Here is a 20,923-nt window from a genome sequence, read left to right as displayed (position 1 = left end):
CTCTTCTACTCCACTGTTTTCTTAATCAACACTTAGCTGCCACAATAAGGGGCTCTCCCTTTTGATGCTAACTGCACTCCCTAATTATAGGTTCATTATCTTTAATAACCTGGCCAAACCTAAAACATACAGAGGAGGGTTGTGTGTCTACAAAGAGTGACACATGCCTCTCCTTTCCAAATTTTATACAGAATTTGATCAAGTGCCTCAGGAATCCCTAGAACAGGGTAGGAATGTGTCCTTCATGAAGTCAAAACCTGGTTAGGGCACTACCTCCTTCAGCCAAGAGTAATAAGAACTGAATTTACCCTCTTGCCTTAAATAACTAGGAAGCTGGAGAAATTGTATGAAATCGTGATTTGTTTAGACTTTGAGAAACAACCAGCAAAAGATTCTAATTTCCCTGAAAGAAGGGGAACAAAAGCAAGGCAAGCCCTGTGATTGTCCCACCTTACTACCTGGAAGCAGTTTCCAGGGCACAGGATAGGGAGGAAAGTTCTAAGAGTTCAGGGAGGCCAGGATGGTTATATTTGGGGATAGAAATAGTTGATGTTTCACCAGCCAAAGTGCCCTCGTGACACAGAGGAAGAATCCTCAGAAAGGTGTTGCCTTAAGGGGGATAAACTAACCCTCGACTAAAGATTGTTCTGGACCAAGCCTAATAAACCTTAAAGGCAGGTCTTGAAAAGATCAATCCGATTCCAAGTACCTTAATCAAGCACCAGAACAAACCCAAACACCAGGTAAAAGAATATAGTAAAATCTAGTACCCAACAAGCTAAAATTCACAATGTCTGCCATGTTAAAAAAAAAAAATACCAGGCATGCAAAAAGGCAGAAAAATATGACCAATAACAGGAGAAAATACAATCAATAGAAACAGACACAGTCCCCATGTATAATGGTTAGCACTCTGGACCCTGAAACAGACACAGAAATGCCAAGAGATGCTGGAATTATTCAAAAAAGACATTACAACAGCTATCAAAAATACACTCCAGGGACTTCCCTGGTGGTCCAGTGGTAAAGAATCCACCTTCCAATGCAGGGGATGCAGGTTCGATCCCTGGTCAGGGAACTAAGATCCCACATGCTGCGGGGCTACTAAGCCCATGCACCACAACTACTGAGCTCATGTGCCTCAACTAGAGAGCCCACGTGCTCTGGAACCCACGCGCCACAACTACAGAGTCCACGCATCCTGGAGCCTGCACGCCACAACTACAGAAGAGAAAACCCACATGCCACAACTAGAGAGAAGCCCGCATGCCACTACAAAAGATTCCACATGCCTCAGCTGTGTGCTGCAACTAAGACCCAACGCAGCCAAAAATAAAATAAAAATCTTTTAAAAAAAATAAATAAATAAATAAAATTACACTCCATATGTTTAAGAAACTAGGAGAAAACCTGAGCATGATCAAGAGAGAACATGAAGATATAAAAAGGACCCAAATGGAACCTCTAGAGATGAAAAATATTATGTCTGAATTGAAAAACACATTAATAGCAGTTTAGACAAAGGTAAATTAGACAATTTAGGAAGGAGACAAAGACAAGAACAAATAGATATCAAATTCTTCCAGAAGCTGAGGGAAATTCTTCCTTTTATTATTATTATTATTATTATTATTACTACCACTTATGTTTTGGCCATACCACTCAGCATGTGGATCTTAGTTCCCTGACCAGGGATCAATCCCATGCCCCCTGCATTGGAACCGTGGAGTCTTAACCACTGGACTGCCAGGAAAGTCCCTGAAATTCTTCCTCTTAAGAAGACATAATTCTCTTGGAATTGCCATTAAAGTTTAAGGAGAATGGATTTAATGTTAGGATAAGCAGCAAGGAAGGAATAATCACTGATTGTTTTTTCTAGATTTGATCTTTTTAGGTCTATAAATTGAGATCTTGGTTGAATGTTAGTTCCAAGATAACACTCTTCCATAGAAATATAATGTAGTCACATATTTAAATTTAAATTTTCTAGTAGCCACATTAAAAATAAAAATAGGTAAAATTTTAGTAATATATTTTATTCAGTCTAATATATTTATTTGAATATTATAATTTCAATATTGTTAATATAAAATTTTACATTTTTGTACTAAGTCTTTAAAATCCAATGCTTATTTTATACTGAAAATACATCTCAGTCCTGACTAGTCACATTTCAAGGGCACAGTTACCACATGTGGCTAGTAGCTAACATATTGGACAGCATAAGTCTATGCAGTTGCATTAGTCAGGGTAATACTAGGTGTTGCAACAAACCAAAAAGTCACAGTGGCTTAACACAACCCAAGACTTATTGTAAATTCGGGTTACAGTCCAAGGAGGTTGATTGGGAAAAGAACTCTGCCTCATTCAGGGACTCAAGCTTCTTTTAGCCAGTGGCTCCGTTGTCTCCTTTCTGGAGACTTTCACCAGATTCTCTTTATCCAGCCACCTAATGAGCAAAGAGTAGGGCATGCCACTGAAGGAGCATCAGCTACGGGCACAAACTCTCTTCATAGCAAATCACCATCATACAAGAGCCCAGCCAAACCACATATGCACTTAAGACCTCTGCTTGTATTACATTCACTAACATTCCATTGGCCATACCAACAAGAATGGAAGGAGAAAGGAGAAGGGGAATGAAATATGCTGAACAAAGAACCATCACATCATGGACGGTTCAATTTGAAAAGTCTCTGGAAAAGGAGAAATTAAAGCTGAGCAACTGGTGTGTTTCCTTCTCCACTGGTAGTGGTAGCCTTGCTGCTCCCATATTCTCCAAGAAAAACAGAGCATAGATTAATAATAAGCAAAAATATGATATGAAAAAACTGATCATTATAGAAAGTGGCTCAAACTTCATTACTAGGGGCATCTTAATGACCTACAATCTTTTTTTGGAAACCCCTTTTTAAACAGTAAAATAAAACATAGATACAGAAAACCACACTATACAAATGGATAAGTTAATAAATTATTTTTTCAAATTTTATTGAAGTATAGTTGATTTACAATGTTGTGTTAATTTCTCCTGTACAGCAAACTGAATCAGTTATATATATATATATATATATATATATATATTTATCATATTCTTTTCCATTATGGTTTATCACAGGATATTGAATATAGTTCCCTGTGCTATACAGTAGGACCTTGTTGTTTATCTATCCTACATGTAACAGTTTGCATCTGCTAATCCCAAACTGCCAATTCTTCCCTTCCCAAAGCCCCCTCCCCCTTGGCAACCACAAGTCTGTTCTCTGTGTCTGTTTCTGTTTCATAGATAAGTTCATTTGTGTCATAGTTTAGATTCCACATATAAGTGATATCATATGGTATTTGTCTTTCTCTTTCTGACTTACTTGATTTAGTATGATCATCTCTAGGTCTATCCATGTTGCTGCAAATGGCATTATTTCATTGTTTTTCATAGCTAAGTAGTATTCCATTGTACATATATACCACATCTTCTTTATCCATTCATCTGTAGGTGGACATTTAGGTTGCTTCCATGTCTTGACTATCGTGAACAGTGCTGCTATGAACACAGGGGTGCATGTATCTTTTCAAATTATAGTTTTGTCTGGGTATATGCCCAGGAGTGGGATTGCTAGATCATATGGCAACTCCATTTTTAGTTTTTTGAGGAACTCCAGTACTGTTTTCCATAGTGGCTGCACCAATTTACATTCCCACCAACAGTGTAAGAGGGTTCCCTTTTCTCCACACCCTCTCCAGCATTTGTTATTAGTAGACTTTTGAATGACAGCCATTCTGACTGGTGTGAGGTGATACCTCATTGTAGTTTTGATTTGCATTTCTCTAATAATTAGTGATATGAACATCTTTTCATGTGTCTATTAGCCATTTGTATGTCTTCTTTGGAGAAATGCCTATTTAGATCTTCTGCCCATTTTTTCAATTGGGTTGTTTGTTTTTTTGTTGTTACTGAATTGTATGAGCTGTTCTTGTATCTTGGAAATTAAGCCCTTGTTGGTTGCATCATTTGAAAATATTTTCTCTCAGTTCGTAGGTTTTCATTTTTTTTTATGGTTTCCTTTGCTATGCAAAAGCTTGTAAGTCTGATTAGGTCCCATTTGTTTATTTTTGCTTTTAACTTAATAAATGATTAGTAAACGGGAAACTGTTGTAATACCACCCAGGTCAAGAAATAATACTTTGCCAACCACCCAAAAAGCCACTCAGTGGGCCCAATTCCAACCACAATCTCCTCCCTGCCCCAAAGTAACATCACCCAACATTTATTACAATCACTTCCTTGCATTTCTTTTAGTTTTAATAACCAACTATGCATCCTTAGACACTATAGTTTAGTCTTGCCCATTTTTAAGAAACTTGGTATGTCTCTTTTAATCCAAAGATTCCATTCCATCTCTTTCTTTTCCTTATCTGTTGAAGGTCTCTAGGGTTTTCCACAGTCTGAATTTTGCTGACTGCAAACTTGTGATGCAGTTTAACTTATTCCTGTCTCCTCTGTATTGTGAGTTGCAAGCTGGTAACTTTATCCAGAGACTTAACAAACTCATATTATTCTACCACTTTGGTTAAGATTATAGGTGATTTGTATTCTTTCATTGGGAGGCACAAAACATCTAGTTGCCTTTCTCTGTGGTATTAACAGTCTTTAGTGTTCAATACCTAGATCCATTTATTCACTGAAGATTACAAAGTATACATATTCTATCATTTGTTTTTCATTTATTAGCAGGAATAGTTTATTAAGAGATGCTTCTCTTTATCTACCATTTGGTTATCCAATGATTTAATCTCTTCATTTGCTAGTTTTCAACACAATGAATTTATTCCCTACAATCCTCCAACAGTAAGCATTATGAACTCAAGGATTTAAGCATATTTGGATTTCAATGTATACCTACATTGAAGCTCAAATTACCTCATTTTTGGCCAGTGGAAGCCTCTCTTTGTTATGACTTTACTGGTCTTTGATAGATTGTTACCTGGTATAAAAGATATTTCAGGCTCATCTCACATACTTTCTGTCCCAGACCTGTAATCAATCATTTCTTTGGGAAGCCTTAGTTTTTTTTAGTGGGAAATAGTGTTATACTTCAGGACCATAATCTGGGCAGCAGGGGTGTGTGTGTGTGTGTGTGTGTGTGTGTGTGTGTGTGTGTGTGTGTGTGTGTCCTCAACACAAAACGAGAACTACAGAATTTATACACCATCTTCTACATTATATCTGTATTTACTTTCCTCCACTCTGAGAATACTGGTCTCAAGGATATAGACTATGATAAAATTGAAATACACCATAATTACTCATTTGTTTTATCCCACATTACACAGAGTCTCAGATAATACTACCACAACTGTTAAAATTACAAAAAAAAATTTTTGATTTTGCATATGCTTTTTATATTTCCCTCCTTTCTTTCCGTTGTACTGTATCTGCATTGTTAGTGCATATAGCCACTATATATTATACCTTCTCCCTTTTAATTCTCATTTATTGCTAGTTCTACAAATAACCATACATTCAATGCTCACAACCAGTCCTTATGAATCTCATCCTCCAGAAGGGTTCATAGGAACAATACTCCCTGACTACTTATATGTTGATAGCAGTTTGTTCTCTTTAAACTTGGAGATCAGTTTTACTGAGTATAAAATCGTTGGTTCACATCTTCCTTTGAGTATCTAAAATATATTATCCTATTTTCTTCTGGTATAAGCATGTGTCAGTCTGATAATAATCTGACTTCTTTATAAGTTTCTTGCTATTTTTTCTTAGATGACTATGGAATTTTTCTATTTTTAAAAGAGTTTAGTAATCTTACTAGAATGTCTTGTCTTGGTGTTTATCAGTTGATAGTCTCAGGTATACAGTGTACTCCCTCTAGCTACAAATTTTTTTTTTTTTTTTTTGCGGTACGCGGGCCTCTCACTGTTGTGGCCTCTCCCGTTGCGGAGCACAGGCCCCGGACGCGCAGGCTCAGTGGCCATGGCTCGTGGGCCCAGCCACTCCGTGGCATGTGGGATCTTCCCGGATCGGGGCACAAACCCATGTCCCCTGCATCGGCAGGTGGACTCTCAACCACTGAGCCACCAGGGAAACCCCAATTTTTTTTTTAAATTGTACTTTCAGGAATGTCCCCTTGAGTTACCCTGTTTAGGATTTGTTTTGGTCCTGTGCTTTGGATTTCTTCTTCAGGAGCTCCTATAATGCATATGTTGGACTTTCTTTGCCTATCTTCAATATTTGATACTTTCTCTTGAATATCTACCTCTATTTCATTTTGTTTAAAAATATCCTCAGGCTTCCCTGGTGGTGCAGTGGTTGAGAATCCACCTGCCAATGCAGGGGACACAGGTTCAAGCCCTGATCTGGGAAGATCTCACATGCTGCGGAGCAACTAAGCCCAGGCACCACAACTGCTGGGCCTGTGCTCTACAGCCTGTGAGCCACAACTACTGAGCCCACATGCTACAACCACTGAAGCCTGCATACCTAGGGCCCGTGCTCTACAACAAGAGAGGCCACCGCAATGAGAAGCCCATGCACCACAAAGAGTAGTAGCCCCTGCTCACTGCAACTAGAGAAAGCCCGCGCACAGCAATGAAGACCCAATGCAGCCAAAAATAAATAAATAAAATAATTTTTTTTAAATCCTCACTTTCATCCTCTATTTCCTTTATGGCATTATTTTTTGTGTTTATTCACGTTTGTGTTTCTTCTAGTTTAGTTTACAGTTCTGAAATTTTTAATTTTTATTTCTTCCCTAATTTCTGTCACATTTCTGAGTTTATACAGTACTAATATATGCTGTCCTTTCACATCTTAAATCATTTTTAAAATTTCATCTAGCTTGTTCTGAAACAGTAGGTTAACAGTTTTGATCTATTTTGTGAGCATGTTATACTAGTGTGCTTTTATTTTCTGTAGAGATATTATCCCATGTCTTAATATCTCTCTCCCTCTCTCTCTCATAATAAATTTATATGGGAGTTGACCACAGTATTTTTCTGTTGCTTATATTTTTATAAAATTATTTTCCTAAATATTTAGAGACATACTTGAAAATAGCTTTTCTAACTTCACAAAGCTTTCTTTTTCTGTTTTTTCTATATTGTTAAAAAATATGGCAACTTGCTTTCTGATGTTTTCTGACTGCTAAATTTCCTCACTTTTATCTGGACCCTTTCTTTCCTTCATCTTTACTGTCCCCTCTTTTTTCTTTTTTTCCATAATGATGTTAATAAGCTGATATAAGAAACTGGTAAGATTATGATCACATGAACCACTATGTGCATTACCTCATTTCACAGTAACCCTATAAGGTAGGTATTATTATTATCCCCATTATACAGATGAGAACTGGGGCACAGAGTGTTTAAGTAATTTTCCCAAAGGCACAAATTAGTAATTAGTGAAGCCAAGAATTAAAATTTGACGATCCAACTTCAATTTGCAAGTTACCTAATGACTTCTACCGTACTTTCCCACTCGGACTTGAGAGACCCTCATCTCTCAAATCCTACCACGCTATCATTTTAAGAGCAAACCTAAGCCTGCTAAATTCAAACACTAAGCTGATACTGCCATAGGACCTACAGCTTTTTATATATTCACACAAGATTCCTCCTCTGTACCTACCCAATCTTTCCAAATAATGCCATTACTTACCTCCCACTCAATAGCTAATTACTTTTAATCAATCCCCATTGCAGGAAGGAGTGTGGGGAAAACACAACCAAAATAAAAATCCCACTGAGGAAGCATGGGGTGAGATAGCATCTAAAACTGGGCTTCTCAAACTTCGCTGCATGTTATAATTACCTTTGGAGTTAAAAAATAACTGGAGCCTATGTCTGACCCCTCAGAGAATCCGATTATGGTCTAGGGTATGGGATTTTAAAAAGGTCCCCAGTCTAGTGGATAGCATGGTGATTATACTTAGTAGTATTCATGTTGTATATTTGAAATTTGCTAAGACCTTAAGGGTTCTCACCACACACACACAAAAGTAACTATGTGAAGTGATGGATGTGTTAATTAACTTGATTGTGGTCATCATTTCACAATATATATTAAATCATCATGTTGGACAACTTGAAAAAAATCACACTGCACAACCTAAATATGTACTTTTTTTTTTTTTGGTCAATTGATGCATTTTTTTCCCCACACCACCAAGTAATTCCAATTCTAAGTGGACACACTGGCTGTCCTACAAATTAACTCAATTCTGACACTATCTACCTGGAGATGGCACCAGATCTTAGAAATTAAAGGCTGTTTCACAGGACTGCCCCACTTCAGACACCAATCACAAGTCCAGGTTGTCACCTATGCTAATGACCCAATGACTATAAACTGGAAGGTCCCACAACCCACTTCTCCGGTTCAATTAATTTGCTAGAGTGGCTCACAGAATTCAGAGAATCACTTACTTACGTTTATCAGTTTATTATAAGGGATATTAATATAAAGGATACAGATGAACAGCCAGATGAAGAGGTACATAGACTGAGAAACAGAAGCGTCCCAAGCACAGGAATTTCTGTCCTCATTAGAACTGGGGTGTGTCCCCTCCCAGGATGTGATGCATTCACCAACACAGAAGCTCATCAAATCCCTTTGTTCAATAGTTTTTTTAGAGCTTAATCTCCAGCCCCCAAACCTTCCCCTTCCTAGAGGTCAGTGGGTAGGGCTGAAAGTTTTAACTGTCTAATCACTTGGTCTCTCTGATGACCAGCCCCTTTCTGAGGCTGTGTGTGGGCTCCACTCCAAAGTCACCTCAATAGCATTAACTCAGGTGTGCTCAAAAAGGCTCCTTATGAGTAACAAAAGACACTCCTATCACTTCTGTAGGTGAAGACTCGTCCAATATTTGGGTTCAAATCATTTCACCTTTCCCATAGATCACAAAAACTCTTCCATTTAACCCCATCAACCATCAACTAAGATGAAAAAATTAAATTCTTACATCTTGATATCCATCATCAATGAGGACCAGTTTGTTCTAGTCACTGATATTGCCCTTACCTTTATTAAATTATGTGGTAGCAAGTCAGACCAAATGCCTCTCCCTAAGAATATATAAGCCTTGCCTCTGTTCCTATTTGTCACATAATATAAAGGGTGGAGATGTGCAAACAAATTTCTAATCACTTTTCTCTCACTGAAGCACAAATAATCTCTAGACTCTAGTCTCTAACCATTTGGAATAAGTCCTGTCAGACCCCATCAGGGAAAAAACTTCCTGAAGTCAGCCATTTAGTCACATTGGCAACTTAATGTTTTAAGAAAGGAAAAGTATGCATCCACTTAGGAAAACAGTTTAAAATAAGTAAAGGAAATTGATTCCCTCTCTTGGAAAAAAGCCCATAAACTAGCTGCAACCACTTACAAGGACCCATTATTTTTTCAGCATTATAGGTAAACATGTTTGACCCTCCCCACTCGTAGGGCCATCTGCTCTGCATCCAAGCCACAATCTTTAAGTTTTCACAGTTTTCTGGGATTCATTTTTGTGGGTATCCTCCTATCCTGGATCCATAAAGTTTCCCATGTGATGCAAATGAGACACATTTCCTTTTAAATAACTCCTTTTCCTGTGCTTCATCCCAGAGGGCCAGTTCTTTCCCAACTTTCCTGACACTATTGACATTATTAATGTCAATACAGTTGTCTCTCCCATTATCAGTTCTTACTTTGATAAAGAAATAAGTGATACTAATATAGCTGGTAAATCTGCCTTATCATATTCACTAGCTCCCTATCTTTAACTTCACTGACCAAATGTCTACTGCTTCCTGTCCTAGAACAAGTTCTTCTAGACCAGTAAAACTTCGTGGACATCAAAGTCCCCATTCTCCAAGTCATAACTTCTAGCTGTAATCACATTGCATTTGCAGAGATCTCTTAAATGACATGGCAAATTATCATGGGACTTAGCCTTAAGCTGGTAAGGTTCTCATCAAGTGGTCATATTTTCTCTCTCCTACCTGGTTCAAACTGGAACGAGCTATTTTCACTAGAACGCTTTTCTGCTGACTTACATCTTTAAACAAGATCAGATCACTTTTCTTTATTTCTGGGAGAGCCACAGGATCACTAAAATCAATCCCTGGATGTTACGTGCTCTCAGATTACTTATTTAGAGGGAACAGGTCTCTTTAGTCATTCATTCAATAAACCGAGTGACTGTCAGGTACCAGGCAAAAGGGACATAAAAATACACACCTGGTTCCTAACCATAAAAAGCTCATGTCTCTCATTATGCACACACATAACGAGTAACTTCCATATAATCATTAACTCCAGTCCATTTGGCTGCAGGCCACCCTTCTTTTTACTTACTGCAGTGGGTGTGAGGCATTTAAACCTCCTTTACCTTCTGTGGCCCAAAGATGGGGTTTCAAGTCCCAGAACATTTTTTCTGCTACCCAGTATAGCCAACAAGAGGCATCAGTGAGATCCAAATACCATTTCTGATCTAGCTTTGTGTTTTAGGATACACAATACAGAGATGGTCAGGAGACTCAGAGTCTTTGGACACTAAGTCACCACCTGACTTACCGTGTTTCTTGCATCTTGAGGAGAGGAATACAGAAACAAAGCACTCTGCTTTGAATGCTCTGGTCAGGCCAGGATGAAAGCAGGGGATAGGGACAGGCACCTGAGGATCGATCCATGCTCTAACCTGTCGGAAGCCCATAAAGTTTTCTCTGAACATCACATAGAAAGAGCAGTTATCTTTATTTTTAACCAATTAGATGACATTCTTTGGGGCTGTAATGAGTATACTACTCTTTTCATCCCATTCCAATTGCTTCTGCTCTTTTTAGCTAATGCCTATCTAATTACTGAATAGTATTACTTTTATTCAGCTATTTAGATGATAAAGCATATATATAGACCAAAGAACAATATAGATCACTTAATATTTATTACGTTTAAATGATTTTTTTCATATTACAGAATTCAACTCCAAAATAAGGTAATTAATGCCTGGTAAGTTGTTATTCACTTGCATTTTTCCCTCCTAAATTTTGAAAACAAACACCTTAAAAGACATGTGAATCGGTTCAGTGCACTTTTAGTGACTCAAAATCATGAGACAAAGACCACATTTATCCATTAAAAAAAAAAAACTCGATATTTTAAAATATTCATGACATGAACTAAAATAAAGGAACAAATAAAATACTGCATTTTCACCACAATTGTTTTGGTAGATGACAGAATATTGTCTTGAATAATGCTCCTCTGCAGAGCGTCTGTGGCGCTTGGCATGCTTGGCACATTAGCACTTGGTAACCGCTCGGCCTCCATCTGCAGTTTTTTCAGAAGGACCCTTACTCGGGGGCCCACATTCCCCTGAGACTAATCTGCCTGACTCCACAGGGACTATTCTGGTGGGAGCCTGATCCTTCTTGCTCCACCTGCTCTTAAGGCTTTCCTGTCTTCCCTTCATTCTCCCCAGATTCACACTTGTTGCCACCTGCATTCTCAGCAAAGATGCCCAGCACAGAACTCACACAGCTGAGTCTCCCCCACAATAGCTCTCACTCCAGATGTGGCCCCTTTACTTGACTAAATTATGACTAGAAGGTAAAGAGACGATCTGCCCACAAAACTTGTTCTTCCTACTTCATAATCACATCTCCTACAATGCAAAAAAGTTTGGTGATGCCTGATCTAGAACTTAAAACATTAATTAGTTTAGGTAGAATATATACTGCTCTAAAGTTCTTTAAAATCTACTCTTTCCTATTACTGTTTGTTTTTAAAAACCATAAAAATATAAAAATGTAAACATTCTACTAAACATTTCAGTAGAAACTGTTACCCTACTTTCTATGTAGTGGGTTTAGAAAGAACAAAAGTGACACCATGTTCCCCTTGGCAGACCCCAAATCATGCTCCCAGCCCTAACCTACCATTACACATTTCCCACCATTAGACAGAGCTGTAGGCCAAGCATGTCTCTCATGACAACTGCTACTGTCACCCATGAACACCCTGTAACAAAGCAGCATAGTAGCTCACTGTAATCTCTCCCAGCTAGCTGTCCATCTGCTTGCTGGGCACCTTACATCCACTGCTCCACACCCAGCCTTGGTGACCATGCAAACACATGGAAGCAGGGACACAAAAACCAGAAGCACCTCTTTTGCCACACTCTACATTCCTTTGCAAAGTGAGAGGGCACTTCCTATCTCTGTCAGAGTATCAGCAGAACCAGGTAGGGTGGTAGGGTGCTGCTGACAGACGCAGGAATAAAGAGAAAGCTGATGAGTCTAGCCACCAGTGTCCACCACTCCCCCATCATTCACATTCCCTTCATCATGACACTGCTGGGAGCTTGAGGATGAATCTGATCTTCTATTCAAAAGAAGAAACCTACTCAGGAAATTCTAGCCACTTCTCATTGCTCTTGCAGCAAGGTTTCACTGTATGTTTTTCAAAAGCATGAAATTAACGTGTTATTTTTTTTTATGAGTAACTTATAAATTAATTTTTTTTAATGCTGCTTTTGTTTTTAGGGAGAGATATGCTAAACACAAATGACTAATGAACTCTATCAGCTTTGGGGAATCTCCTCAGCATCTTTATCAGCTATGATTAATAATGAGATAACCTAAAACCACAATTCCACACCCAGGTGATAAACAGTACCAATTAACCAGAGTATTAACTGCAATGCCTTAAAACTATATTACCTGAATAGTTTCCATGGTGAAGTATCAGAAAAAGTGAAATAATAAATATTTTCCACAGCACCATAAGGTTTTATAAAATACTATTTCAGTTTTTAACATTAATGTATAATCTCAAGATTCTGGTCTATCATTCATGTTAGGCTTAACCTCTTTTCTGACAAAGGCCATATATATAGACACAACTATAACATAAAAATCATATATTTTACTGAAGAACCTGTATGGTATACTTAGACAGTCACTCTTCTGGTTGTATCCATTGAGTACTAGTGGATTCAAAGCCCAGGAAAGATGGTTTTGCCATTTATACTCTAATCACAAATTTTAATTTGCCAAAAAAAAAAAAAACCCAAGTGGAAACTAAGATATTTGCCATAACTGAAAAGTCCTTTTATACCTGTTTGCTTTAGTACTGTGTGCTCTTACAGGTTTTGTTTCTATACAATATTTTGTAAATGGCTCTGAGTTTGTAAAACAAGAATACAGTGATTCATTTTGAATTTTAAAAATAAACGCAAGTGGAAAACAAATTTTATAGCCTAACTGTCTGCAATTATGTGTAACAAGTTACCTATAATAAAAACTGTACCGGGCTTCCCTGGTGGCGCAGTGGTTGACAGTCCGCCTGCTGATGCAGGGGACACGGGTTCGTGCCCCGGTCTGAGAGGATCCCACATGCCGCGGAGCGGCTGGGCCCATGAGCCATGGCCGCTGAGCCTGCGTGTCCGGAGCCTGTGCTCCGCAACGGGAGAGGCCACAACGGTGAGAGGCCCGTGTACCACAAAGAAAAAGAAAAAAAAAAAAAAAACTGTACCACAGATTGGATCCCCCCAATATCCAACATGCTCATGGATCTCCTGAACTATTAGTGTGTGCTGTGTCAACTTAGTTCAATACTGATCTAAGCAAAACATTATTGAAAGTAATGACTTGCCTACCAAATAGCATACATTGCATTCCAAAGCCAAATTTGAATTCGATTTGGGATTATTAAGTCCATGTCTCCCCTCCACTAATGCAGAGAACTGAGACTTGGATTTACTATACATCAGGCAGCACTAGAGTAAATCTGCTATAAAATTATTTATAACAAAATAAATATTTTCAGTCCCTCTACACTAAGTGATATATAAATCATTAGCAGTTTATAACATTAGCTTAGGTCACTGTTTTAGGACCCAAACATACTGTACAATCCTGAGTAAAAGGTTAGGGGTACAGTTTCTTGGGGATCTTTCTTGATCAGGAATCATAAAGAAAACACATAAAACCACACTTATAATAATCCCCATTTTCATTAGAAGTACCATGAGTCCTTTTTACTTTGGTAAATAAGTTTATCTATGTAAACAATTTATTTTGAGGGAGTAAAATATAAGCAGAGCTTCTGCTAGGATCCTTCCATCACCTTTTGACACTGATATAGTAAATAATCAGGAAGAGTAGAGCAGGAGGATCTGAACCACAGGGCTAACATGTCACCATGAACTCGGAAATGCAGCAAGCAGGGGATGGATGGGAGCAGCTGACAGGCCAACAGCCCTTCATTGCCTACAGCAAAACAAATTGAGAAATTCTTTAATACAAAAAGACTTCAACAGACATTTCTACAAAGAAGATATACAAATGGCCAATAAGCACATGAAAAGATATTCAACATCACTGATCATTAAGGAAATGCAAATCAAAACTAAAGTGAGATACTAGTTCATACCCATTAAGATGGTGATTATCAAAATAAATAAATAAATAAATAAGTGTTGGTGAGGACGTGAAGTAACTGCAACCCCTGTGCATTGCTGAATGTAAATGGTGCAGTTGCTGTGGAAAACAACACAACAGTTTCTCCAAAAATTAAATATAGAATTACCATATGACTCAGCAATTCTACTTCTGGGTATCTAACCAAAAGAACTGAAAGCAGGGACTCAAACACAGATTTATTTGTACACCCATGTTCAAAGCAGCGTTATTCACAATAGCCAAAAGGTGGAAGTAACCCCAGTGTCCGTCAAAAGATTAATGGATAAACAAATGTGGTATATTCGTAAAATGGAACAATATTCAGGCTTAAAAAGGAAGGAAATTTTGACACATAATATAGATGAACCTTGAAGACATTATGATAAGTGAAATAAGCCAGTCACAAAAGGACAAATATTGTATGATTCTACTTAGATGAGGTAACTAGAGTAGTCAAATTCATAGAGACAGAAAATAGAATGGTGGTTGCGAAGGGCTGGAGAGGGAGGGGCAATGGGGAGTTAGTGTTTAATGGGTACAGTTTTAGTTAGGAAAGAGGAAAAAGTTCTGGAGATGATGGTGGCAATGGCTGCACAACATGAATGTATTTAATGCCACTAATCTGTACATTTAAAAATGGTTAAAATGGTAAATTTCATTATGTATATTTTACCACACAAAAAAATTCTTTAATAAAGTCTGAACAACACACTTATCTGAAAGATACTCATAACATGAAATACAGCTCTAAGAAATCTGACACTTCTAAGAATTGATTTGCTATCTGATTGTAAGAAAGCCCCTATAAACACAAGATTGCCTTTTTAGAACACTACAAACCTATAATGTCAACAACATGAAGTCTTAGTTCCTGTTGCAGGGCCTTTAAGGTAGAAGGCAGAGCAGCTTGTGATTCTGACATCTTCACATTTTGTTTCACATCATTTGCGAAGGATAACCAGAGTTTACCAAAGTCTTCAGTCGAGATTTTTAATGGCCTGAAAATAATTTTTAAAATTAGATTTATGTCCATTAAGAATGAAACGATTCTAAACAGACAAATACATTTCAAATGACTCATGGGAATAAAAAAAATCACTGTAAATCTAAATCCCACAAAATCTATGTTTTTTAAACCAAATATGATTAGAATACTTACCATTATCCTCCAACCTGAAGAAAATGCTGAAAGCAAATGTTATTAAAGAACAAATGTCTTTTCAATAAATCACCCAGTTCTCTCTTTTTCTGAGTATTAGTCATTACAGTAAAATTTCGCCAAGTAATTTCATGAATCATTCAAATATAAAACTTTTCTTTCATGCATACTTTAGATTTGGGGATGAGATACTCTATCAAAGCCATGTACAAGAGTAAGAATACAAAGAGTTAGCACCTTAAGCAAACTGGACCAAGAGAAAGGATTTTAATAAATGTATTTTTTAAATGGTTCAGGTGATTAAAGATCAAATAGTTAACAATGGGGTATCTCTGAGAGGAATTACAGGAAATTTTTATATTCTACTTATATTTTTCTATAGCATTTAAATCTTTATAACTATGTATTGAATTTATAATTAGGAAAAATATTTTTTTAAGATACAGAGGATTTTATTAATAAGCACAGAAGAACCGTCTGTGTCATATATGTTGTGCTTCTTCAGGTTACTAATGCTCACCATGGGACATACCTTCATAGTCACAAAATGTAAGTTTTTTGAAGGCTAGATTCTATCTTTTCAGCACCACAGGTATAAATAAATACTCTGACAGATTTATAAACATGTTCTTACTAAAAGACTTTAAAGAATGGGCAAAAATTATAGTAGTCTAACACAGGTAGATGTGTGAAGGTTAAAAAATTTTTTTACAGATATTCATTGGTATTCTGCATTCTTGGTTCAGGCAGGCTTCATTTTTAAAAATGTTTGAATACAGTATAATATATTCATAATACTAAATAAGAGCAGAAGGGTTAAAAGGTTGTTTTCAATTATTTGGGTAACTGCACAATGCTAGTAAAATACTAAATACTGTATGTCTAATAAAAGTTTAGTAACTTTGTTGAGCCATTTTCTTGCAGATCTCTAAAACTTTAATGAACAGACTTTACGAAAGAATTAATCAAATAAATGAAACACAAATGAAAAAAACTTTAAAAGCTTTTTAAAAAGTCAGGCAGAATCTTTGAAATTATTTCAGTTTAAACATTACTTTAATATTACTTTCTCTCGGAAGTTCTCCAAGATCACCAGCCAACTCGAACCTATATCAGGTCCCACACTGTAATGGCCCATCATATCATTTACTTCCTGTTCATAGCACAATTCACAATTATACATGCATTTATGTGATTGTTCGATGTCTCCTCCCTAGACTGAACACTCCCTAAACGCAGGGGTATGTGTAGTTTTGAGTTGTTACACTCCCTAGCACCTAGTACAGTGCTCTGTCCAGAGAAGAGGCCTAATAAATATTTGCTGAATGAAGGAATAACTTGAATTAATATTCTAAAAAATATTTACCTAATGAAATCTAATAGTGATAAGTTTACTGAAAATTCGAGCTGAACAGAATGAGTATCCATCACTTGATAATTTATAAAACCAGAAAGATTCCCTTCTGTAAAAGGTTTTTCCATCTGCACACTGTATTGAAAGTTTTGGGTGCTTTCTGCTTCTATTACAGGCAAGCAGCATCCAGGTTGCTCAGTGATCTGTAAATAAAAGTAATGTAAGTATTGAAGAAGGGATCAATACAGGCTATCATATGAATAACTATTTTCTATTTAATTGAAGTGGTACAAAAGCATACAATTGTGAGATGTTAATAACAAGCCACACCATGAAGATAACTGACAACTTCACTTGAGAAAAATTCACTAGCACAGACAATTAAGAAATAATAATACATAGGTCAGAATTAGGTAACAAATGGTATTACAATGAAAATGTCTGTATGGTTTAACAACAACAAAAAACAGATTAAACTCTAGTCCTGTGTCTCTCAATACTAGCTAGTATCAGTTTTTTTTTTTTTAATTAATTAATTTTTTTTTGGCTGCATCAGGTCTTAGCTGTGGCATGCAGGATCTTCATTGAGGTATGTGGGATCGTTAAGGCATGCGGGATCTTTCACTGCGGCACGCAGGCTCTTCGCTGTGGTGCGTGGGCTTCTCTCTAGCTGTGGTGCACAGGCTCCAGGGCATGCGGGCTCTTGTTGAGGCACATGAGCTCAGTAGTTGTGGTGCGCAGGTTTAGTTGCCCTGGGGCATGTGGGATCTTAGTTCCCTGACCAGGGATCGAACCTGTTTCCCTACATTGGAAGGTGGATTCTTTACCACTTGACCACCAGGGAAGTCCCTAGCACCAAATTTTTAAAGCTAGAAGAGTGCAAAAAAAAAAAATCTTTCCCTCTCATTCTCCACCCTTACTCAAGCTCTGGTGGTAAAGCTCAGACAACTGAATTGGGTTTTGTTTTGTGTTTTTAAGTTCCACAGGTGATTCTAATGCACATCTACAGTCAGGAACTTCTGCCCAGGTCAGGCCCAGGTAGTATCCCATTCAATATATTCTAGCTCATAGAATAAATTGGGTCAGTTTTCTCAGTCTTTCCCAATACAACTTTATTATGTTTCCTTGTCTCTTTTGAATAAATTTTTCCTACTTAAAATAATAAAACAATCTGTCACACCTTTCACTGTTTTTGCTAAAGAGGAAAGAAGGATGTGGGAGAAATTTACAAGCCATCAGATGACTCAACAGCAGAAACACTAAGTAATGTTTCTTACACTAAGAAACATTAAGTAATTCATTGTCTTACCTTGAAATTTTCTGCAGGAGCAATTTCTAAGTTAGCACTTTTCAGTTCTGAAGCACTCTTATTAAAAACTGACCAGACCATCAACAAACACTCATCTTTCCAAATTTTGTAAGAAGACACTGATATGGTTTCATTATTACAGACCTCCATAAGATCTGAATGCATGTGTTCAGTAGTTTCTTCCAACAAAGAAGCAGCTAAAGAGATTTCATTGGCAACTGAGGCTGCAGTGGACTGAGGAGGGTGAAAAACTTCCATGTTGTTATCAGCAAACAAAGAGGGTGTAGATAGCCTGCAATTTGAGATTTTCTCAACCAAGGGCAGTTCTGTGAGAGACTCAGAATCTAAAAGTTCTGAATTAAGAGAAAATTTCTTTACTTCTTTGTCTCCTCTATCCTGCAAATGATCCAAATAATAGTCTTCTTCATAAGTCACATTTGATGAAGAACTAAAGGAAGAACAGGTCATATTTTGAGCAGTGGTTGTTTGCCCGCTTTTGGTTTCCTTGACTTTTGATTTCCTTCTGAACTTGTGAGAAAGGGTATCTGCTTTTCCTAGCTGCAAAGATAAAACATAATAATAGAAAAAGAAACCATTCTACTACGTCATGAGTTTTAAACTTTTTTTTAATAATTTCAAATGAGCAATGTACTAACTTGCTAAGGTTCTACCTATAAAGCATAGATTAACAAAAATTCAGAGATGAATAAAATGTTAAGCCCTAAAATTCTGACAGCTACATAACTTTGAACAAGCTAAATCTATTTCTCACTAGAAACACATAAAATCAGAAAAAGAAATAACGTCAAAAAGTCAATCATGAACAATTCTAAAAACTTGTTAGACTTAAGAAAACTAGAGTACAAAACTGCACAAATTAAAAACAGTGAGAAAGCTAGCCATTTTTTGAGTTTCCAGAGTTGTCCTGTAGAAGCTAAGATACCCTCAAATACAGGGATGGGTCAAACTTTGGTTCAGTAATCCATAATAATCCTGTTTTCATGACCTGTGAGTCGATAAACAGGGAAGAAAAACTGACTTCACCTCAAGAATCAGCTAGTGTGGCTTACTGGAACACATGGCAGGAAAGAATTCTAAAAGTAACTAGGGATGTTTGGTACAGACTCAGGAGATGGGAACAGCAAACTTGTGATTCTTGCGCTAAGCCTCCCAAGGAAATGTCTGCGAATCCATCTAAGAAGAGTGATGGCTCAAGTGCCCCCTTGCCTCACAAAGTTCTATGTAGAATCAGTGCAGCAGACTGGGTCTACTTTAAGTTCATCCTCCTGGAGGCTTTAACACTGAGTGGCCATCTTTCACACGATTCTAGTTAACCAGAATTCTAGCTCTCTTCCAAGTCTCAGCAGCTAAGTTTGTCTCTTACCTTTCAATTCAGAAACCAAAAAACAAGAACTAACATTATATTAACACAAAAATGAAAACAAGTTGGGGGACTTCCCTGGAGGTCCAGTGGTTAAGACTCCGCACTCCAGGTTTGATCCCTGGTTGGGGAACTAAGATCCCACATACTGCAACTAAGCCCATGTGCCACAACTACTGAGCCCATGTGCTCTAGAGCCTGTATAATGCAACTAGAGAGCCCGCACGCCACAATTAGAGAAGACCCATTGCAGCCACAATTAATTAATTAATTAATTTTAAAAGTTGGGGGTTTCGGGGGGAGGAGGACTTCCATTTCCAGTAGCCATGGGACTCGAATTAGATGTACATTAGACTGCTCAATATTGTTCCTCAGGTCACTGATGCTCTGGGTTGGTTTTTGTTTTGTCTTTTCTTTCTCTCTGTGTTTGATTTTGGATAGTTTCTATTACTTTGTCTTCAAGTGTATGATCTTTACTTTTTAAAATATTTATTTATTTATTTATTTGGATGTGCTGCATCTTAGCTGTGGCACACGGGATCTTCATTGCAGCATGTGGGATCTTTTAGTTGCAGCATGCAGGATCTTTAGTTGCGGCACACGGGATCTTTAGTTGTAGGATGTAGGATCTAGTTCCCTGACCAGGGATCAAACCCAGGCCCCCTGCATTGAGAGTGTGGAGTCTTAACCACTGGACCACCAGGGAAGTCCCCGACCTTTTCTTCTGCACTGTCTAATCTGCTGTTAGTTAGAATTAACACAAGCCAGAAGACACCAGACAGACATCTTTGTTAAATTACTTAAAGAAAAGAAACAGTCGGTTTCCGCAGAGCTGGCACTCCCAGCTCGGGGGTCTCTTCCCTCCGCCGTCACGGAACTGCCCCGGAGCGCGAGGGGAGGGCGGCCTCACTGAGGCTACCGGCTCTGGAGGGGCCCCAGTGGCCGAAGCCGCAACAGTCGTGGGGACAGCTGGCCGGCCATGTGGATGAAAGGCTCTTGGTGCTGCAGCCAGGAGTCAGTGCTGTGCCTCTGAGGTGCGAGAGCCAACTTCAGGACACTGATCCACAAGAGACCTCTCAGCTCCACGTAATATCAAACGGCAAAATCTCCCAGAGATCTCCATCTCAACACCAACACCCAGCTTCACTCAACGACCAGCAAGCTACAGTGCTGGACACCCTATGCCAAACATATAGCAAGACAGGAACACAACCCCACCTATTAGCAGAGAGGCTGCCTAAAATCATAATAAGGCCACAGACA

The 20,923-nt window shown here is 37.9% G+C and overlaps 1 protein-coding gene across 7 annotated transcripts in view; it reads right to left on the bottom strand.

Annotated features, from left to right (window-relative positions):
* The window catches only part of AP4E1 (adaptor related protein complex 4 subunit epsilon 1), a 94,305-nt gene that overhangs the window by 12,649 nt on the left and 60,733 nt on the right, over window positions 1-20,923 (bottom strand). For 3 of the 7 annotated variants that reach the window (XM_067746903.1, XM_067746857.1, XM_067746878.1), the window contains 5 exons: window positions 18,280-18,837; window positions 16,983-17,173; window positions 15,298-15,455; window positions 14,123-14,265; window positions 2,975-10,691 (listed from right to left, as the gene is read on the bottom strand). In XM_067746903.1, the coding sequence (XP_067603004.1) occupies window positions 10,485-10,691; window positions 14,123-14,265; window positions 15,298-15,455; window positions 16,983-17,173; window positions 18,280-18,837 (1,257 nt within the window). In that variant the 3' untranslated portion in view covers window positions 2,975-10,484. Of the gene's footprint in view, window positions 1-2,974; window positions 10,692-10,723; window positions 14,266-15,297; window positions 15,456-16,982; window positions 17,174-18,279; window positions 18,838-20,923 lie in introns of those variants that run through there. The other 4 variants (XM_067746868.1, XM_067746887.1, XM_067746912.1 and 1 more) reach the window with 4 other exon arrangements.

Source organism: Pseudorca crassidens, chromosome 1, assembly GCF_039906515.1.
Source record: "Pseudorca crassidens isolate mPseCra1 chromosome 1, mPseCra1.hap1, whole genome shotgun sequence".
Lineage (NCBI taxonomy): Eukaryota > Metazoa > Chordata > Mammalia > Artiodactyla > Delphinidae > Pseudorca > Pseudorca crassidens.
Note: the sequence above shows the minus strand (reverse complement) of the source record. Positions and strands in the feature narration are given on the sequence as shown.